Consider the following 18,055-nt stretch of genomic DNA (forward strand, 5'->3'; position numbering starts at 1 on the left):
CACTACACTTCAAGGGTATTTTTTGGTTCATGTTCCTGGAGTTCAGCCTTCTGTTTCCCTTTACCACTTCCAATGTCAAAAGGCTTTTACAACATTGTCTACTGCTCTAATAGTGATGCCGCCCCATGCCCCCTACTATTCTAGAGTGGGAACAATTACTGAAGTGATGAGAAATGGGGAGCTAGAAACCCAAAACGGGGAGAACTGTGAAAGGTTTCATCATATGTGGTCTCTATGGCTCTCCTTCCATTATATGCTGCTATGGTTCTAATTTAATGCTAAAATCCAGGCAGATAGAAAAGATACCGTGTAATCATTATTACACAGGGGTGCGGAAAACCTATCGCCTGACTCCTGGGATATGCAATTTCTGGCACAGGGTGGGTGTTTTTTTTTTCTTCTACATTTAGCCCCAGCTTCGGGCAAACAGGACTAAATGTAGAGGGGGAGCCATTTTGTACAAGTGATCTTGAGCGGCTGTACAGCCTCCCAAGATAACTGTAAGCAGTCTGATTGTCCATCCCCTCCCATCCCTGAACACCGCCTCTATCCCCGTCCGTCACCTCTCTGCCCACTGTGGTTTTCGGGGTCCCCCGCTCTTCTGGGGGACCCAAGACCACTGCAAATTACATCAGGATGGAGAGCGGGGAGCAGAGCGGAGAACGTCAGTTCTCCGCTCTGCTCCGTGTGAACCTTGAGACTGGAGAGCTGTCACAGGAAATTGTGCTAGGACTACTGTACTGGAAGGGATAGGTTCCCTAAAGAGAACCTGTCAGCTCCGAACGCTATCACACAGGGGCTTGTTAGTTGTGCAATAGCAATATATTTAAGTGAAAAAATTAATTTAAAAAAAGTTAAAATACAAAATGTAAAAAAAAGTGATAATAATTAAAGGAGTTAAAATTAAAACAAAAGTGATAAAAAAAAGTAAAAAATGAATAATTAAAAAAGTAATACAAATTAAAATAAAAAGTGATACTAAACACATACAGAAAAATACAAATTAGGCAAAACCTCCTTAAAGCTCTTTATAAAACAACATTTCTTAGAGTAGAACTGAAGCCTATTTTTTTTAAGCTTTGGAGGGCTATAACCCGTCAGCTCTTTCTTTGCCGTTTGTGTCCTACTGGGGAGATTTCCTTTCACTTCCTGTCCAATAGCTACAACAGGAAATGAGAGGAAATCACTATAAAGTGGGGGAAATTCCATCTTGGCCATGCCCGCGCATGTGTTCTGCAATCCCATTCACTTCTACAGATGTCCAAGTTCGTAGCCACAAGTCCAAAGTCACTGAACTGGAGATCAAAAACTCAGTATATTGAGCCTCATCTGTCCATCCACAGCCATATTAATAGAAGACAACACCGAGTTTACTAATTCCAATATGGGATGAAGGGTGTAGATGGGCGAGGGGCGGTTTATGGTGGGCAGGGGAGATAGTTGAAAGTTACACAGTAGATAAAGGATACATACCTGAACTCCCCGGTGCAAAACTGCCTGAAAAGAGAGGAAAGATACACGTTACAGTAAATGGTCACAATTTATATAAATTTGTCCAGCAGTCAACCATACGGGCCCGTTCAATTCCAGTGCGTTATAGCACGGTAAGCTGCTGGAACGCACTGGATCACATACCGTTAGGCTTCCTGCCCACGTTCCGATCACGAAAAACAGTGCATGCACTATTTTTTGCTAACGCACCAAACCTGTGCCACACTTTCTGCTGCGGGTGATGGCACTACCGGCGGGGAGCCGTGGCTGCGGTACCATTGACTTAAATGCAGTGCCACGCCCAACCAACCCCAGACTGCAGAGAGCCTTACAGTATGCGATCCAGTGCGTTCCAGCAGCTAACTGTGCCGGAACGCATTGGAATTGGTGCAAACGAGCTCTTAAAGGAGAACTATGGGGTTAAGGCTTTTCCCCATAGTTCTCCTTAGGGTAACGGGAGGACACAAACTAGCGTCCTCCCGTCACCCTAGGCTCAGTATACCGCGAGCTGCTGCTCGCGGTATACTGAGACGCTGAAGCGGATCCCTACAACTATGACGGCTGCGTGACTGACAGCTGGCTTGCCTATCTAGAGGCAGAGAAGCTGTACCCGCCCCTCCCCCGTCCGTTCCGCCAGTCAGCGCTGGAGGATCAGACAGGGGAGGGGAATCCCTGCAGGGAGCCGTTAATGACAGTCACGGCTCTCTGCAGGGACATGATCGAGAAGTGAGCGAGCGACGGTACGCGTTCGTTCACTTCCCGATCTATTGAGCCGACGTGTGAGTTTCATTGTCACGCGTCGGCTCGAACTATGAGGATGAGTGATTTTCACTCACCTTAAAAGAGAAGCTGATTGGTTGTCGTGCAAAGCTCCTCCAGTTTTTGTCTGCACCAGTTTTGATAAATTCCTCCCCCACTGTGTCTATGCTTGAGTGGTCTTTGAAGTTCCCAGCCAACCACAGCGTATAGTCCAAAGAAAAGTCAGAATCAGGAAAAAGTCATTTCTGAGTTTTACCTGAAATTTTCAGCTGTTTTGGGAATGACATCTGCAAAGAGCTCCACCTTCATCCGTCCAACTTCCTGAAAGTAAAACAAAATCAACATGAGGGTATTAGTCTTTAAATAATAAAAAACAAACCGACATTACAATCTGGATATGGCAGTCAGACATTGCACCGACAGCCTCCAGTGTTATAGCTTTGCCTCTACTTCTCTGTTACAAAAGTTGTCCAGGTTGCCTAAACAGGATCCAGAAGTAGATCCAGTGCACTCAGTAATCAGCTCTCAGGAACAGAACTGGTCAGACAATACAAGTCTGTGTGAGGGTGCTTGTGAGGGGTCTGGCTGTTACTAAGCTCTGCCTGCACAAAGCACTGACACGGGAGGGCAGGGAGCTGAATATGCAGTGGGAGAAAAGGGTATTTTATGGCAGTTTTAAGCAAAAATCAGTCACAAATCATAACAGGCAGAGGAGTCCCGTTTCCATTGACCAACAGGGAATTATGGGGACTCCCCCTGTACTGAAAGGGGGATCCGTCCTGCAGAAATTGAGACACTTGGCAACTGTCACATCAGGTTCATTTATGACAGGTTCCCTTTAAAGCTAAATGAACTTTGTTAAAACAACAAAATTTTTTTTTTGTGGATTAAAACAAAAACATGTGCAGAGTGCTGAGAAGAAGAGCCTGTCCCCTGCCAGCATGCTGCGGGAAAGGACCCTTGCTCTGTGTGGAAGCAGTGGTCTCTCTGCAAGTGTCCAACATGCCCCCTGCTGAGTCAGAGCCAAAGTTTTACAACCAGTTGGGAGCATGAGCACCGTAGATTGCTGAATTAGAGGTCTGACTCAGCAGGGGACATGTTGGACCTGTGCAGAGAGGCCACTGCTTCCCCACAGAGAGTAAGGGTCCTTCTGTACAGCATGCTGGCAGGGGACAGACTTTTCTACACAGGCTGTGGCTGCTTTCTAAAAGAAACAAACTGTCAGACTTTGTTCCGCTTTTGTTCTGATGCTCCTGCAATGTAAACTGCAGTTCAGCTTGGCTTTATCATATGTGTATTGAAGCTGCTGCAATTCACACCAAAGCAGAAACGGCCCCATCGGTTATTGTATTGGGACAGCGTGCCCCCAGCCACAAGCATGCACTGCATGGAGTACACTGCCGGCAAAGTGAGACTGAATGGGCTGCTGTGTGCCTGCCAGGGTCTGCACACGTGACTCCAGGATGGAGAAGCCGGATATCTGCAGGTCCGTCCAATACAAGATACAGGGCGAGTACCGGACCCGGAGCTTCAGCCCCATATATCAAAAAATTACCTGCCCCCCGATACTGACATCGAAGAAGACGATGGGGTTATTGGGGTTAGAAGCCGGGACCGCCATGTCTGTCGCTGGCAGAGATGAAAGCCCACACGCTGTGTAACGTCACTTCCGTTCCGAGCAAAGACTGCGCATGTGCAATGCTTGAGCCAGGAAGCAGCGGAGCTCAGGGCGACTCCATGTGGCCAGATAGCCTAATTGTTCAGTGATTTCCCAGATCAAAGATGTGATCGCTTTTATCGATTATAAAAATGTACACGATGTATATTTAGGAACGGTGCGGTATTGTTTGGGCTTTCAAAGTAAAGTCAGCCTGCTTGATTTGCATACTTCTGTTCTTCAGAGCATTGAAGCTGGAGGACCACGACGGCAGCAAGGGGACTATTATTTTGAAATGCTGGCAGGAGGGTTGCTAGTTTTATGAAGGGACATGGAGCACCTGGAGGGGAATGATGAAGCAAAGCATGCAACTGTGTATGGTAGATGTGGCTGAACTGCCAAACCAGTTGAAGGCGCATGGTCATCTAAATCCTGAGCCTACTCTGCACAGGGTCTGACGTAATGTATAGAGGTCAAGTAATACATAGAGTTCAAGGGTCAGGAGTAAGTAACACATAGAGTTCAAGGGTCAGGAGTAAGTAATGCATAGAGTGCACCGATATCGTTTTTTCTGTATCGCGTACCGATATTTTTTTTCTGCTACTTACCTATACCAGAGGTCCCATTAAGGAAGCCAGGCGGTGTGTAATGACTCGCCATCTGGCTTCCTAAATAGCCGGGAAGCAGGTAAAGACTTGTCCCCCGGCTGCCTGATAAGCAGGGAAGCCGCCTCCATGCTTCTTGTCACTAGGTGACAAGAAGGCATTGAGCCAGCTTATTGGCCAATCAGAAAGCCGGGTGCCACGTAATGACGCAGAGTCCGGCTTCCTGATACTGGAAGCTCAAGTATCGGGCTAGGTATCGCAGCATTTGGGCGAGTACAAGTACTCGTCCAAATACTCGCCAACAATACCGATACTAGTGTCGGTATCGGTGCATCCCTAGTCAGGAGTAAGTAATGCATAGAGTGCAGGAGTAAGTAACGCACAGAGTTCAGGGGCCAGGAGTAAGTAACGCATAGAGTGCAGGGGCCAGGAGTAAGTAACGCATAGAGTGCAGGGGCCAGGTGTAAGTAACTCATAGAGTGCAGGAGTAAGTAACGCATAGTCTTCAGGGGTCAGAAGTAAAGCATAGAGTTTAGAGGCCAGGAGTGAATAATACACACAGTTCACGGTATAGGAGTAAGTAACACACAGGGGTCATGAGTAAGTAACGCACAGAGTTCAGGGGCCAGGAGTAAGTAACGCATAGAGTGCAGGGGCCAGGTGTAAGTAACTCATAGAGTGCAGGAGTAAGTAACGCATAGTCTTCAGGGGTCAGAAGTAAAGCATAGAGTTTAGAGGCCAGGAGTGAATAATACACACAGTTCACGGTATAGGAGTAAGTAACACACAGGGGTCATGAGTAAGTAACGCACAGAGTTCAGGGGCCAGGAGTAAGTAACGCATAGAGTGCAGGGGCCAGGTGTAAGTAACTCATAGAGTGCAGGAGTAAGTAACGCATAGTCTTCAGGGGTCAGAAGTAAAGCATAGAGTTTAGAGGCCAGGAGTGAATAATACACACAGTTCACGGTATAGGAGTAAGTAACACACAGGGGTCATGAGTAAGTAACGCATAGAGTGCAGAGGTCAGGAGTGAGTAATACACAGTTCAGGAGAAAGTATCGCACAGAGTTCATGGGTTCAGGAGTAAGTAACGCATAGAGTGCAGGGGTCAGGAGTAAGTAATGCAACTTGCAGGGGTCAGGAGCAAGAAATGCACAAAGTGCAGGGGTTAGGAATAAAAAGCACAGAGTGCAGGGGAAAGGAGTAAGTATTGTGCAAAGATCAGGTGTAAGTATCATGCAGAGGTCAGGAGTAAATAACACATAGGGAAGTATTCCTGTGTTTCTAAAATCTCTCTTCAAAGGCCCATAGAGAGCACACATTACCATTGACCTCAGACTGATAAGAGTGACAATATCAGGGTCACATCAATCTGCCCATAGGTGTGCGAGACAGGGGACTCCATACCTGCTATACACACCAGGCCAGACATACTTCACACAAAGGCTCCAGGAGACAAAAGAAGCCGGGCACTAGGAACACTGCTCCTCTGTAATATGATAAACATGTCTGTTATGCAGGCTTCTGCTTCTACCCGGGCTGTCTGACCTGTTGCACAGAGCCAAGGGAAGTCCTTTGAAACTCCTCAGCTCTGTTCAACAGGTTTGATGGATGAGGTCAGAATCTGGCAGCTGCATTAGAGACACACTGAAGAAGAAACATGCGTGGGGGTAGAGGGGGCGCAGCATCGGGAGCAGCAGAACTATGCAGGCACTGTTGGCCAGTAGACCAATAAGCTTGTAACGGCACTGAATGCTTACCCTCTCACCATGTGAAGTGGAGTGCAGCTTCTGCCACTATGTGCTTGTACACCTTATCAAACCCAGTACATGCCCTGAGAACCCAAACACATGTTTAAAAACTGGCACTGTACCAGGTAAAATGGCCCAAGAGTAAGAAGCAGAAACCAAAGAGCTTAAAGGCCATCTCCAGATTAATGTTCAAAATACAGACTGGTCCCCGAGCAAAAAAAAAACTTGGGCTGCAATACTCACTTTCAATCCAGAGCTGTCTCCTGCAGTACTGCTTTTTGGCCACTAGATGCCCTCAGGCTTTCAGGGTAACTGATGTCCCGTGTCAATCCAGGAGACTGAGGCCATACTGTGAATGAAGGTGTCATTGGGCTGTCCCTTAATAGGGTGTCACTACGGCGCTGACGTCAGGAAGAGGAGCCTGCATGCCATGTGACTAACCAGAAGACGTAAGAAAAAGTTTGGTATTTAAAATAATTATAACAAAGACACTTGGGGGATGACACTGGCGTACCCAGGAAGGGGGGGGGGTAATTTGTTGGGGGAGCTGCAAATAATGAAAATAATTTTGAATGATAACTATATACACTTGCATAGCATTATGTGTAGCAGAATAAATCCATTCACAATTTATTCTCTTCTGTTCTAGAGAAATGTCAAAAATTACATGAAAGGAAAGCCCTTTGCCGAAACCCGGGATCGAACCAGGGACCTTTAGATCTTCAGTCTAACGCTCTCCCAACTGAGCTATTTCGGCACGTGAGTAAAAGGGGTGGGACTGTATCTTGTTGTGTCACTGATCTGTGACTGTACAACGAGTCTCATATCTGTGACCATAAAAATGTTATTTGCAGAAGTTCCTTACAGCATGCAATAGTACTGGATATGCCTTACAAAGAGTAAATACTTCATCAATGTGAAATCATTTTGTAACATTATACTGATGTTGTCAAATATATTATATTTCATTTGATTTTCCCATCTCACATGCAGTTGCATGCAGACACGTAGGTATTCCTTCTTGTGGTCATGTACATGTTATGGTTTGGTTTGCATTCTTCATTGGCTGCTGTAGGAGCATAACAAGAAACACCCAGAAGTGTATCATTTTGTCAGACAATAATCATTTTATAATCTCACCTAGCCTGTCCTGCAAGAAAAAATCAAGGGTAAACCACGCGGGTTTTTGGATCGCATTGCCAGATGTGTAAGCAAAATGACATCAGTGCAATTGGAAAGTGCCGCCCTAGGCAAACGACTTGTTTGCCTTGCAGTTAATACGCCCCTGGCCCTCGGGGCGGTCAAGGAAGGGCCCTATCTCTTCGGGAGATGGACCATTTAGCCACACCCTTGTGCACTTTTTGTGTGTGTTTCACACGCACTTATTTTGTTCACTTTTGGGTGTTTGATTGCATGCACCTCAGGCTTAAAAAAGAACTATTAACAAAAACGATAGACTATAACTTCAATACAAATGAGTAAACTAAACGCGAGATTGTAGTCCATCCCAGGAGTGAGCTTGGAGCGGTGGCTACTTTACAACACACACAGGGACCATGGAGAACAAAAGTAGCCCCCCTCCAGAAGGAAGGACAGTGTCCGCACCAATTCAGAGATGATTGGAGGATCTACAGCCGAGTGATACACAAATAAGATACATTGAGGGGAATTTATCAAAACTGGAGCAGCTGTGCATGTCAACCAATCAGCTTCTCTCTTTCATTTTCAAATCTTCACTGAGCAAACTGAAGGGAGAAGCTGATTGGTTGCCATGGGCAACTGCTACAGAATCGGTCTGCTCCAGTTTTGACACATTTCCCTTATTGTTGTTAACAGTTAAGTTATTTGAATGTATTTTTAAGATTTAATGTCTGAGTTTAGTGTCCCTTTAAAGTGTATATGAACCCCAACAATAAATGTTTTATTTGCTCTTTTGGCCTTATAAATATTCAGTTAAAAGCATTTTATATCTTTCTCTACAAGTGCAAAACTGCCGAAAATCCAGTGTTGTCCTGTGCATGCTGCAGCGAAATCTCAAACAATGTTATCGGGAAGTGTGTAAGGACTACAGAACACCCCTCCATGTCATGGAGAAGAGGATAGGGGTGATTGTTATGTAGTCCTAGTATACTGCCTGCCCTAAGGTGACAAAACTGCCCCTTCAAGGATACAGTACAGTTGTACAGTAAGTGAGTGAGTGAGTGTTGTCACCCTAATGCAGTAGGCGTATTACTGGCAGAATCATTAGTTGAAAATAAAGAAAGGTAAGACTGAAATAAAAAAAAAAAAAAATTCATCCATCAAATCTAAGGAGTGGTAAGCTGCACAATATTACAATTTGTTTTGAGAGGCCAAGAGTAAGTCACTTTAATATTATATGAGTCCTGTGACAATTGTAGAGATCTATGTAAACAGTGGAGAGGAATGGACACCAATGAATGAAAAACACAACCCTGAGTGTAACACTGGCCTCAGCAGTACTCCAGAGTATATGTTTCTCTATACAAACAGCCGAGTTATAGTCATTACTTACAGAGATTGAGTGGTTTCTGTAAGGTAGTGTGGCCGAGCGGTCTAAGGCGCTGGATTTAGGCTCCAGTCTCTCTGGAGGCGTGGGTTCGAATCCCACCACTGCCAGGATTTTAAATAATCATATTGTAATTATTGACAGCACAGGATAAGGAGTAATTGTACTTTGACTGTAATTCAGAATATTCCGTCATCAACTAAATGAATTACAATTGAAGTCAAAATGATTATTTTGTAATAGGGAGCGTTATAACCCCTGTCAGTTTTTTTCCCTTTTTTTGGCAAGATTTTCCTTTACTTTCCGTCTGATAGCTACAACAGGAAGTGAGAGGAAATCCCTGGTGGTCAGCAGGGTGAACAGAACTAGTGGATCTATCCCTGCTCCTATAGACATAGTTTGAAATCATACCGTATACCCAGTGGCCAAAAACAATAAAAACTCCTGTACAGGCTTTGTGTTGGATCAATGTGGGTCCTGGTAACATCTGCTATACCTAATGGTAGTGATTCCATAGATATCCTGAGGTGTATCAGTGGGGAATATACTGAAGGTGCCCATACACCTTCCAACCATCACACAACATTTTTCGTACGATGATCGAACCGTCATACGATTTTCATACAGCTGCCCCATCATGCACAAACCATTGAGGATTTCAATTGGCGTTCGTAAGCAATATCACGCGGCCGAATGTCGTCGATTGACAGATCGGATTTTTGTTTGTGCATAAGCAGTGTTCTTGCTTCAATTTTTTCAGAAGGATGAGGCACTGCGTGTAATGCAGAAGCATGGGGCACTGCGTGTAATGCAGAAGGAAGGGGCACTGCGTGTAATGCAGAAGGATGAGGCACTGCGTAATAATGCAGAAGGAAGGGGCACTGCGTGTAATGCAGAAGGATGGGGCACTGCGTGTAATATAGAAGGAAGGGGCACTGCGTGTAATGCAGAAGGATGGGGCACTGCGTGTAATACAGAAGGATGGGGCACTGCGTGTAATATAGAAGGAAGGGGCACTGCGTGTAATGCAGAAGGATGGGGCACTGCGTGTAATATAGAAGGAAGGGGCACTGCGTGTAATGCAGAAGGATGGGGCACTGTGTGTAATGCAGAAGGATGGGGCACTGCGTGTAATGCAGAAGGATGGGGCACTGCGTGTAATGCTGAAGGAAGGGGCACTGCGTGTAATGCAGAAGGAAGTGGCACTGCGTGTAATGCAGAAGGAAGGGGCACTGCGTGTAATGCAGAAGGAAGGGGCACTGCGTGTAATGCAGAAGGAAGGGGCACTGCGTGTAATGCAGAAGGATGGGGCACTGTGTGTAATGCAGAAGGAAGGGGCATTGCGTGTAATGTAGAAGGACCGGGCACTGCAAGTAATGCAGAAGGATGGGGCACTGGGTGTAATGTAGAAGGAAGGGGCATTGCGTGTAATGTAGAAGGACCGGGCACTGCAAGTAATGCAGAAGGATGGGGCACTGCGTGTAATGTAGAAGGATGAGACACTGTGTGTAATGCAGAGGGATGAGGCACTGCGTGTAATGCAGAAGGATGGGGCACTGCGTGTAATGCAGAAGGATGGGGCACTGCGTGTAATGCAAAAGGAAGGGGCACTGCGTGTAATGCAGAAGGATGGGGCACTGCGTGTAATGCAGAAGGATGAGGCACTGCGTGTAATGCAGAAGGAAGGGGCACTGTGTGTAATGCAGAAGGAAGGGGCATTGCGTGTAATGTAGAAGGACCGGGCACTGCAAGTAATGCAGAAGGATGAGGCACTGCGTGTCATCCGGAAGGATGAGGCACTACGTGTAATTCAGAAGGTTGAGGTATTATGCGTAATGCAGTAGGATGGAGCACTGCGTGTAATGTAGAAGGATGAGACACTGTGTGTAATGCAGAGGGATGAGGCACTGCGTGTAATGCAGAAGGAAGGGGCACTGTGTGTAATGCAGAAGGAAGGGGCATTGCGTGTAATGTAGAAGGACCGGGCACTGCAAGTAATGCAGAAGGATGAGGCACTGCGTGTCATCCGGAAGGATGAGGCACTACGTGTAATTCAGAAGGTTGAGGTATTATGCGTAATGCAGTAGGATGGAGCACTGCGTGTAATGTAGAAGGATGAGACACTGTGTGTAATGCAGAGGGATGAGGCACTGCGTGTAATGCAGAAGGAAGGGGCACTGTGTGTAATGCAGAAGGAAGGGGCATTGCGTGTAATGTAGAAGGACCGGGCACTGCAAGTAATGCAGAAGGATGAGGCACTGCGTGTCATCCGGAAGGATGAGGCACTACGTGTAATTCAGAAGGTTGAGGTATTATGCGTAATGCAGTAGGATGGAGCACTGCGTGTAATGTAGAAGGATGAGACACTGTGTGTAATGCAGAGGGATGAGGCACTGCGTGTAATGCAGAAGGATGGGGCACTGCGTGTAATGCAGAGGGATGAGGCACTGGCACTGCGTGTAATGCAGAGGGATGAGGCACTGCGTCTAATGTAGAAGGATGAGGCACTGCGTGTCATGCATAAGGATGAGGCACTTTGTGTAATGCAGAGGGATGAGGCACTGCGTGTCATGCAGGAGGAGGAATAAGCAATCAACTTCAATAGACACTTCAACACATGGTGGGGAGGAGACAGAGAAACCAGTGAATGTGAGGGGTCTGACATTGGGATCAAGTGATTCTCACATGGCCAGAAAAAAATACAACTCCACAATTCTTCCAGGATGTGTTTTTTTTTATGAGGGGGAAGGAAGAATCATCACATCCACATCACTTCCTGCTCCATAAAGTAGGACAGGAGTGCTTTATGTAGGCTGCCATGAATAGGATTGGCTCATGTATGCTGTATTATCCATTCTACTTCCTCCCTTCATTACTTTCACCAAAAAAACAAACAGAAAAAAAAAGTCAATCCTTTCAACTGCATTAGAAACAATAAATTGATTTAATGGTTTGCCGAAACCCGGGATCGAACCAGGGACCTTTAGATCTTCAGTCTAACGCTCTCCCAACTGAGCTATTTCGGCCACATGAGAGATAGCTGTCTGAATTATGTCACAAGGGTCATGTGAACAGGTCATTGAGATTATACTTGTGGAGGACTTTATCCTCTATTTATTAGGCATAATATTTTATTACATCTTAAAAGGACAACCGTACCTTTAGCAGAAATTGTTCTTTAATGAATCCCCCCCCAAGTGCAGCCCAGCTGGTTACATATTGATCTTTCTCTCTGTCCCAGAGATTTATGGCCCCATTCATTGCTATGGGAGAACTGAAGGCCACAGTGAGTACACTTCTCCCATAGGGATACATGAGGCCATGACACATGTGGAGGGGACATTTGTGAAGGAAAGTGTGTGTGTGTGTGTGTAAATATATAACCAGGTGGACTGCACTCTGGGGGATGGGGGATTTATTAAAGAACCGATCTATAAGGGTACAGTTGTTCTTTAACATACCACATACTATTTTATTTCCACTCTCATGATAATAAATGTATAATTATACAAGAAAAGTTTTGTACACTTTAGTATGCCCAGACAAAACTATTTTCCTTTGTTTTGGATAGCGTGAGGAAGCGTTATAACTAGGGATGCACCAATACCATTTTTTCCCAGACCGAGTACGAGTACTGATACTTTTCCTCAAGTACTTGCCAATACCTTAATTTGCGATTGTTTTGTTAGGTGATGCTCCAGTTTCAGACAGCCGCAGGACAAGCGCAGATGTAAAAAGTTGCAAACTTTTGCCAAACAGGTGCAATCGGGGAAAAAAGTGCAAGCTCTGGTCAAAACAGGCACACATGTAAAAAGGAGCGGCTACACAGATTTGCACATTTTTAAAAATTATCTAAGAGGCTAAAACTGTTGCAATTGCTTTGATAAATTCCCCCCATTATGTTTGTGCTTTGGAAACAGTTTTTGTTTGCCCCCCCCCCCTATTTATAACATGATAAGCAGACATGAGCATTCGGATTTCGACGTTCCTGCAAATCATCGAAATTCAGTTGATTTGGCGGTTCATCCGAAATAACAAATTCATTATATGCCCCAATATACAAAAACTATATACGGGCAGAAATGAATTTGCAGAATGCGCGGCGGACCGCCATCTTTGATTATCTCTTGGTATACACCAAGTTTGCGGCGGTCGAACATACCAAGTACCAAGATACACTCGGCGCACAAGTGCAGAACAAGCCAGCAGCCGATATGGCCGCCGCTCGTTCTGCAGTTTCAGTGTGCGGTTTCGGATTCGGAGGCTCGTCGCTTCCGAAACAGCAGAACAATTCGTTTTCTTTGATGATCTTATGGAAACGACTTTCGCTTTCATTTGTTTCGTCAGAAAACAAATTTTGTTGCCGTGCACATGTGTAATGATAAGTTATATTCAAAGACATCCTAAAATGATACATTGATGGATTATAAACAGGAAGAAGACAAAGCATTCTTCATAAAATCTTTTATAATCTAACAAAAATACAAACATTAGCAGTCATATTATGTTTACATGGTGGAGTCGTTTGTGACGTCTCAACCTCACTGTGCAATTAGCAGCATGAAATAAACACTTTTAAAGGGAAGGCACCTAATTCAGTCCAGGAAGAGCTACATAGTGGTCATTCTTACTATGAACAGTCAGTTCCTCGTAGTAAAACATTACAAGTAGTTTTATACATCGTTGATGCTTGGCTCCGGTGCTCCACAGTCCTCTGAGGCTGCAATGATGACCTTAGGGGAAGGGACATTAAGATATCCAACTTCTGATGTATCAGAGCGGGATACTGGAAGGGGCAAAGAGCTTTCTGGCGATCGCTCCACATTTCCTTCTTCAGTAACTTTAATCACGGGAGAGCTCTGGTGTGCCGCTTCTGAAAAGCTGGGAAGAAAAGAAACCAAAATGAATAGATTTTGCGGATTACATTTTTGCATGCATCCACTCAGCGAGTCTGGAAATGCATTGTTTTCACAAGCGGTCAAGAGAATAAAAAGTATGTATACACAGGGCGTCCCGAGGCCGGGTGTCATCCGGAGCGGAGATGGGGGTGACACCCCGCCGTGACGTCATTGCGCATGAGCGCTCATCTAATTGACACCAGCCGGCAGCCATCTTAGTAATGGACGCCGGCAGAGGGAGGAGGGGACGTTCACCCGGCGGGATGAGTTATGCTCTCCCTCCTCTCTCCTGACACTGTCGGGCTCTCGGTCCATGACCTGAGTGCCCGACTTTTCATAGGGGGTGGCACCAAAATGACTGTCAGTCATTTTGGTGTCACCCCTCCAATAGTGTCACCCGGGTGCGGGCCGCACCCACCTTGTGACGCCACTGTGTATACAAGGTACATTCGGGGGGGGGATGGTGAAATTGGGCTTTAAAATGCTGTCAATTCTGATGAAAGCAGTAGAGGCAACGTGTCTGCATAGAAATGCATCATGTTAACACAATCGTCTCTTCAGGTCTCTTCCCTTTCTTCATACAAATCGTCAGTGCCGGGTTTATAAGGGGGCAAAAGTGACAAATGACCTGGACCTCCTGCCAGAAAGCCCCCCATACAAAAGTATGTTACATAAAATATGAGTTTATTTTATTAAAATGTATCTTTGTTAGTAATATTATGGAGAATCATCTATAAAAGTTTCAGAATTATCTGAGAACCATGTTGAGCCATGAAAGTCTAAGGCTCCATTCACACCCGAGCGGCTGTCCGCGCGTATTGGGCTGTACAGATACGCAGGGAGCCACTCTACACAAGGAATTCAATGCACTTCAATGTGTATCGTTCAGACCATTGTGGGGGCCGCACGGTACAAGACTGCGCAGACCACCGAAATAGTCCAAGAGCGATAATCCGGCGGATTCCGCACGTTCGCGGCTATTTAGTAATCGCAAACGAGCAGCATCCGTGCGGATTTAAAAATATGAGAGTTTTCGTCCGCACAGTCTTCCACACGGAAAACCACGCGGGAACCGCAAACGCCATGCGTGAATACAGCCTTAGACCCCGTTCACAACGGGGCGATTTCGCTGCGCGGAAAAACACATGCAAATAAAATCCCATACATTCCAATAGAGGCCGTTCACGCAAATGCGCGTACAAATACGCCTGTCACTTGAAATAGTCCCTAAACTTCTTTTGTGGCGCTCTTAACTCGTTTTTCTTCATAGACTACAATGGAAACATGCTGATCAGCGCATTTTTGCATGATTTCACGCGGTTTTTATGCGCGTTTCAGCAGCTGAGCTTGCCTCTCATTGAACAACTGAAAATGAGCTTCAAAAAGGCGGTGACATATGAACAGAAAACCGCTGTAATATGCAAAAACATGCGGAAAAGAACCCCGCAAAAACAGCGCTGAAACACCGTTGCCCTGGTGTGAAGGGGGCCTCAAGGGTTGAGTTACTAAAGGCAAATAGACGGTTCACTTTGCAAGGGAATTGTCTCTTTGCTTAGTGAATGAGGTAAAGCTCTGCTGAGTTCCATCACCCAATCATGTGAGAGCAAAATGACGTTTAAAAAAAAAATATTTTCCTTGCACACGATCAGGGGCGTCCCGAGGCTGGGTGACACCCGGGGCGGTAACCGAGTGTCACCCCGCCGAGACGTCACTGTGCATGCATGTTACGTCACCACGCGCGCGATGACGTCATCGTGCACGCGCGGCAACATTCTGATACCTGCCGGTGGCCATCTTGGTGATGGACGCCGGCAGAGAGAGGAGGGGACAGTCACCCGGCGGGATAAGGTATGCCGCCGGGTCCCCTCCTCTCTCCTGATACTGTCGGGCGTTCGGCCCGACTTTTCAGAGGGGGGTGACCCCAAAATGACTGTGAGTCATTTTGGTGTCACCCCTCCAATGGTGTCACCCGGGTGCGGGCCGCACCCCCCTTGTGACACCACTGCACACGATCTAGTATTGTTTGCAAAGTGAGTTTTCACCACATTCACCGAGCTAAGGAAAAATTCCCTTCCACAGTGAGCAGCCCATTCGACTTTAGTAAATAAACCCCTAATTACTATGTACCTACTGGATTTAGAACGCAGTGTTCTCAAGGTGATGCAGTTTGAAGAGTTCATTAAAGAAATGTCAGATGCCAAGTGTATAAAGAAAGACTTATTGCAGATGTTGTAGTCAGATGTATATAGCTGTAAGTTGGTAAAATGTACTGAACTTCGCCGAGATAAAACCTGAAAATTGTGCCACGGACTGATTCAGCATTTCATTTTGTTGTGGAATTTGTCTTACCTGAAAATATACTTGGAGTTTTGCTGGCATGTATGGTACTTCGGATATAGAACCCATTCAGCCTTAATATGCATGTAGAACTTGTCAGTTTCCGTGACATGCAATAAATGGATTTTGGTGTGTAAATGCGGTGATTTGCTGTGTATTTTTATTCCAGTGTCTGGGGGTCCATTGAACCTAAAGTCCCCGGGCTCTCCAAGGACTAAATCCAGACCTGACAGTTGTACATGTTGACTGTATGCTGATCAGGGTCTACGTACACCCCTGCTGCTCACCCAGGTCTGCTGGAAGCAATACACGAAAAAGAACAGCACAGGACCATTCTGGAGATACTACAGCACGGTATGTTCGGAAAAGGTTTCTCACCTTTCATTTGGCAGATTTATCATGTCATCTGTTCTCAATAGCCAATCAGATGGAATCATCATTGCGATATCCTAAGGAAGAACGGAGGAGATGTAATCTTGTTTTGTCATTACAGGGCAGTGGATGCATGTGGGTTAAGTAGGTACCTCTAGTAGCATTAAAGAAGGACTCTGGGCAACATTTTTTATTAACCCTTGCAGTGGGGCTACCTCCCGTACTGCAAGGGTTAACTGCTCGTTTTGGTCTAGGGAGGAAAATAAAGTTATACTCACCCGATCCTCGGAGTCAGCTTGCTCTTAGACCGGTCCTTTGAGCCTCTCTCCCCCTCCGCTGCAGGTCCCCGAGTCATTACATTCTATATGTAGTGTATAGGACGCAGAGGTACATACCATCGCTGGAGCAGAGACAGGCTGCAGGGAGGGTTGTCACAGCCAGCTGGCACGGAGGATCGGGTGAGTATAACTTTGTTACTTTCCTCCGGAAAAAAAACAAGCAGTTAACCATTGCAGTGCAGGGTAGCCCATTGCAAGGGTTAATAAAATGTCCCTGGAGTTCTTTATTACTTCTTACTCCTGTATAACCTCCTCAGTGTCTTCATTCCTGTTCCTCCTGCATAGGACTGGGAAATCCCCCCCATGATTTGCAATCAGGTTCTTAAACAATCTCTTGTGGTAGACGGTAGAGCCCATGTCCTCCAGTATGAACCATCCCCTGCAGTAGTCCTGTGACTAGCCATGTGGTGTTGGCAGTAGCTTTAAAGTGACTGTCGATGGCAAAAGGAGGCTCTTCATACTTGCAACTCTGGCAAATAGGGGAGTTTAAACTTTGTTCTGTTAAAGAGCTACAGGCTCTGGCAGAATCTTTAATTTTGAAACACTTCCAGTTGTGTTGGATGCCTGCTTCCCCTGCTTTGTGCTGTGTTTCCTTCCATTGTACCCTGTGTCCTGTTGAGACATAGGGGCTGGTGGGAGCAACCCTAGTGTGTGGGGGTTGAACATTCCAAAGTGATGGATGCTGAACATTCTGCCAGAGGCTGTAGATGTTTAGCAAAGTGGAGTTGGGACTCTGTCTGCCAAAGAAGTAAGTATGAAGAGTCTTCTACTGAACGGTATTTTTATTAGAATTTCTTTCAAGTCTCATAGTGACTTTCATACATTGGCACAGAACACGAGTGTGCACAGTCCTGGACTATGCATGGTGAATCTCCATATGCTGGAAATTATCACCCTCCATAGGCATCAGCAGTCTCAACCATAATATGCTTCCTGACCTATAAGGCACATGATAGGTTTCAAACAGGACCTAGCTTCAATGAATAGGATTTAATAGGTTCCTGTGTTCCCTCTGTCCCTGGAATTGGATTGCCGGTCACTATGCACTGCATAAGCCAAGATGATTGCAAATGCTCATACAGTATGTATACATAGATAATTCTCTCAGAACTTCTTCTTTTGTCCATATACAAGTCAATAGGAATGCAAAAACAGCTCAGAAGGATGTTGCACCTGAAAGCAGGCTGCAGTGCACGTCTCTACACAGTATTGGTCAGAAGATCACCGGAACTTGCCACCCTGCGTGGCTTTGGCTTTGATGATGCATGTTCAATATAAAGGAACAAAAGTTCACACTTTGAATTTGATGAGTGCTTCTAA

General features: G+C 45.7%; 1 protein-coding gene, 1 long non-coding RNA gene and 3 other non-coding genes across 5 annotated transcripts in view; 1 reads left to right on the forward strand and 4 right to left on the reverse strand.

Annotated features, from left to right (window-relative positions):
* Positions 1 to 1,473: 1,473 nt before the first annotated feature.
* Positions 1,474 to 3,921, reverse strand: LOC108783948. Its single transcript, XR_001941042.1, has 3 exons — positions 3,806 to 3,921; positions 2,507 to 2,571; positions 1,474 to 1,497 (listed from the first exon to the last, which is right to left on the reverse strand). It is a non-coding gene; the product is annotated as an uncharacterized LOC108783948 (long non-coding RNA).
* A 3,026-nt stretch (positions 3,922 to 6,947) lies between these two features.
* On the reverse strand, positions 6,948 to 7,020 carry TRNAF-GAA. Its single transcript has one exon. It is a non-coding gene; the product is annotated as a tRNA-Phe (tRNA).
* A 1,798-nt stretch (positions 7,021 to 8,818) lies between these two features.
* TRNAL-UAG lies at positions 8,819 to 8,900 on the forward strand. The gene has a single exon. It is a non-coding gene; the product is annotated as a tRNA-Leu (tRNA).
* A 2,843-nt stretch (positions 8,901 to 11,743) lies between these two features.
* Positions 11,744 to 11,816, reverse strand: TRNAF-GAA. The gene has a single exon. It is a non-coding gene; the product is annotated as a tRNA-Phe (tRNA).
* A 1,463-nt stretch (positions 11,817 to 13,279) lies between these two features.
* The window catches only part of CCDC30 (coiled-coil domain containing 30), a 50,126-nt gene continuing 45,350 nt past the window's right edge, over positions 13,280 to 18,055 (reverse strand). Inside the window, exons 23-24 of the mRNA XM_018552667.1 lie at positions 16,404 to 16,474; positions 13,280 to 13,671 (exon numbers count right to left, since the gene is read on the reverse strand). Of these exons, the coding sequence (XP_018408169.1) occupies positions 13,464 to 13,671; positions 16,404 to 16,474 (279 nt within the window). The 3' untranslated portion in view covers positions 13,280 to 13,463. The remainder of the gene's footprint in view (positions 13,672 to 16,403; positions 16,475 to 18,055) is intronic.

The sequence above is a fragment of the Nanorana parkeri genome, unplaced genomic scaffold, assembly GCF_000935625.1.
Source record: "Nanorana parkeri isolate BGI_ZX_2015 unplaced genomic scaffold, ASM93562v1 scaffold94, whole genome shotgun sequence".
Lineage (NCBI taxonomy): Eukaryota > Metazoa > Chordata > Amphibia > Anura > Dicroglossidae > Nanorana > Nanorana parkeri.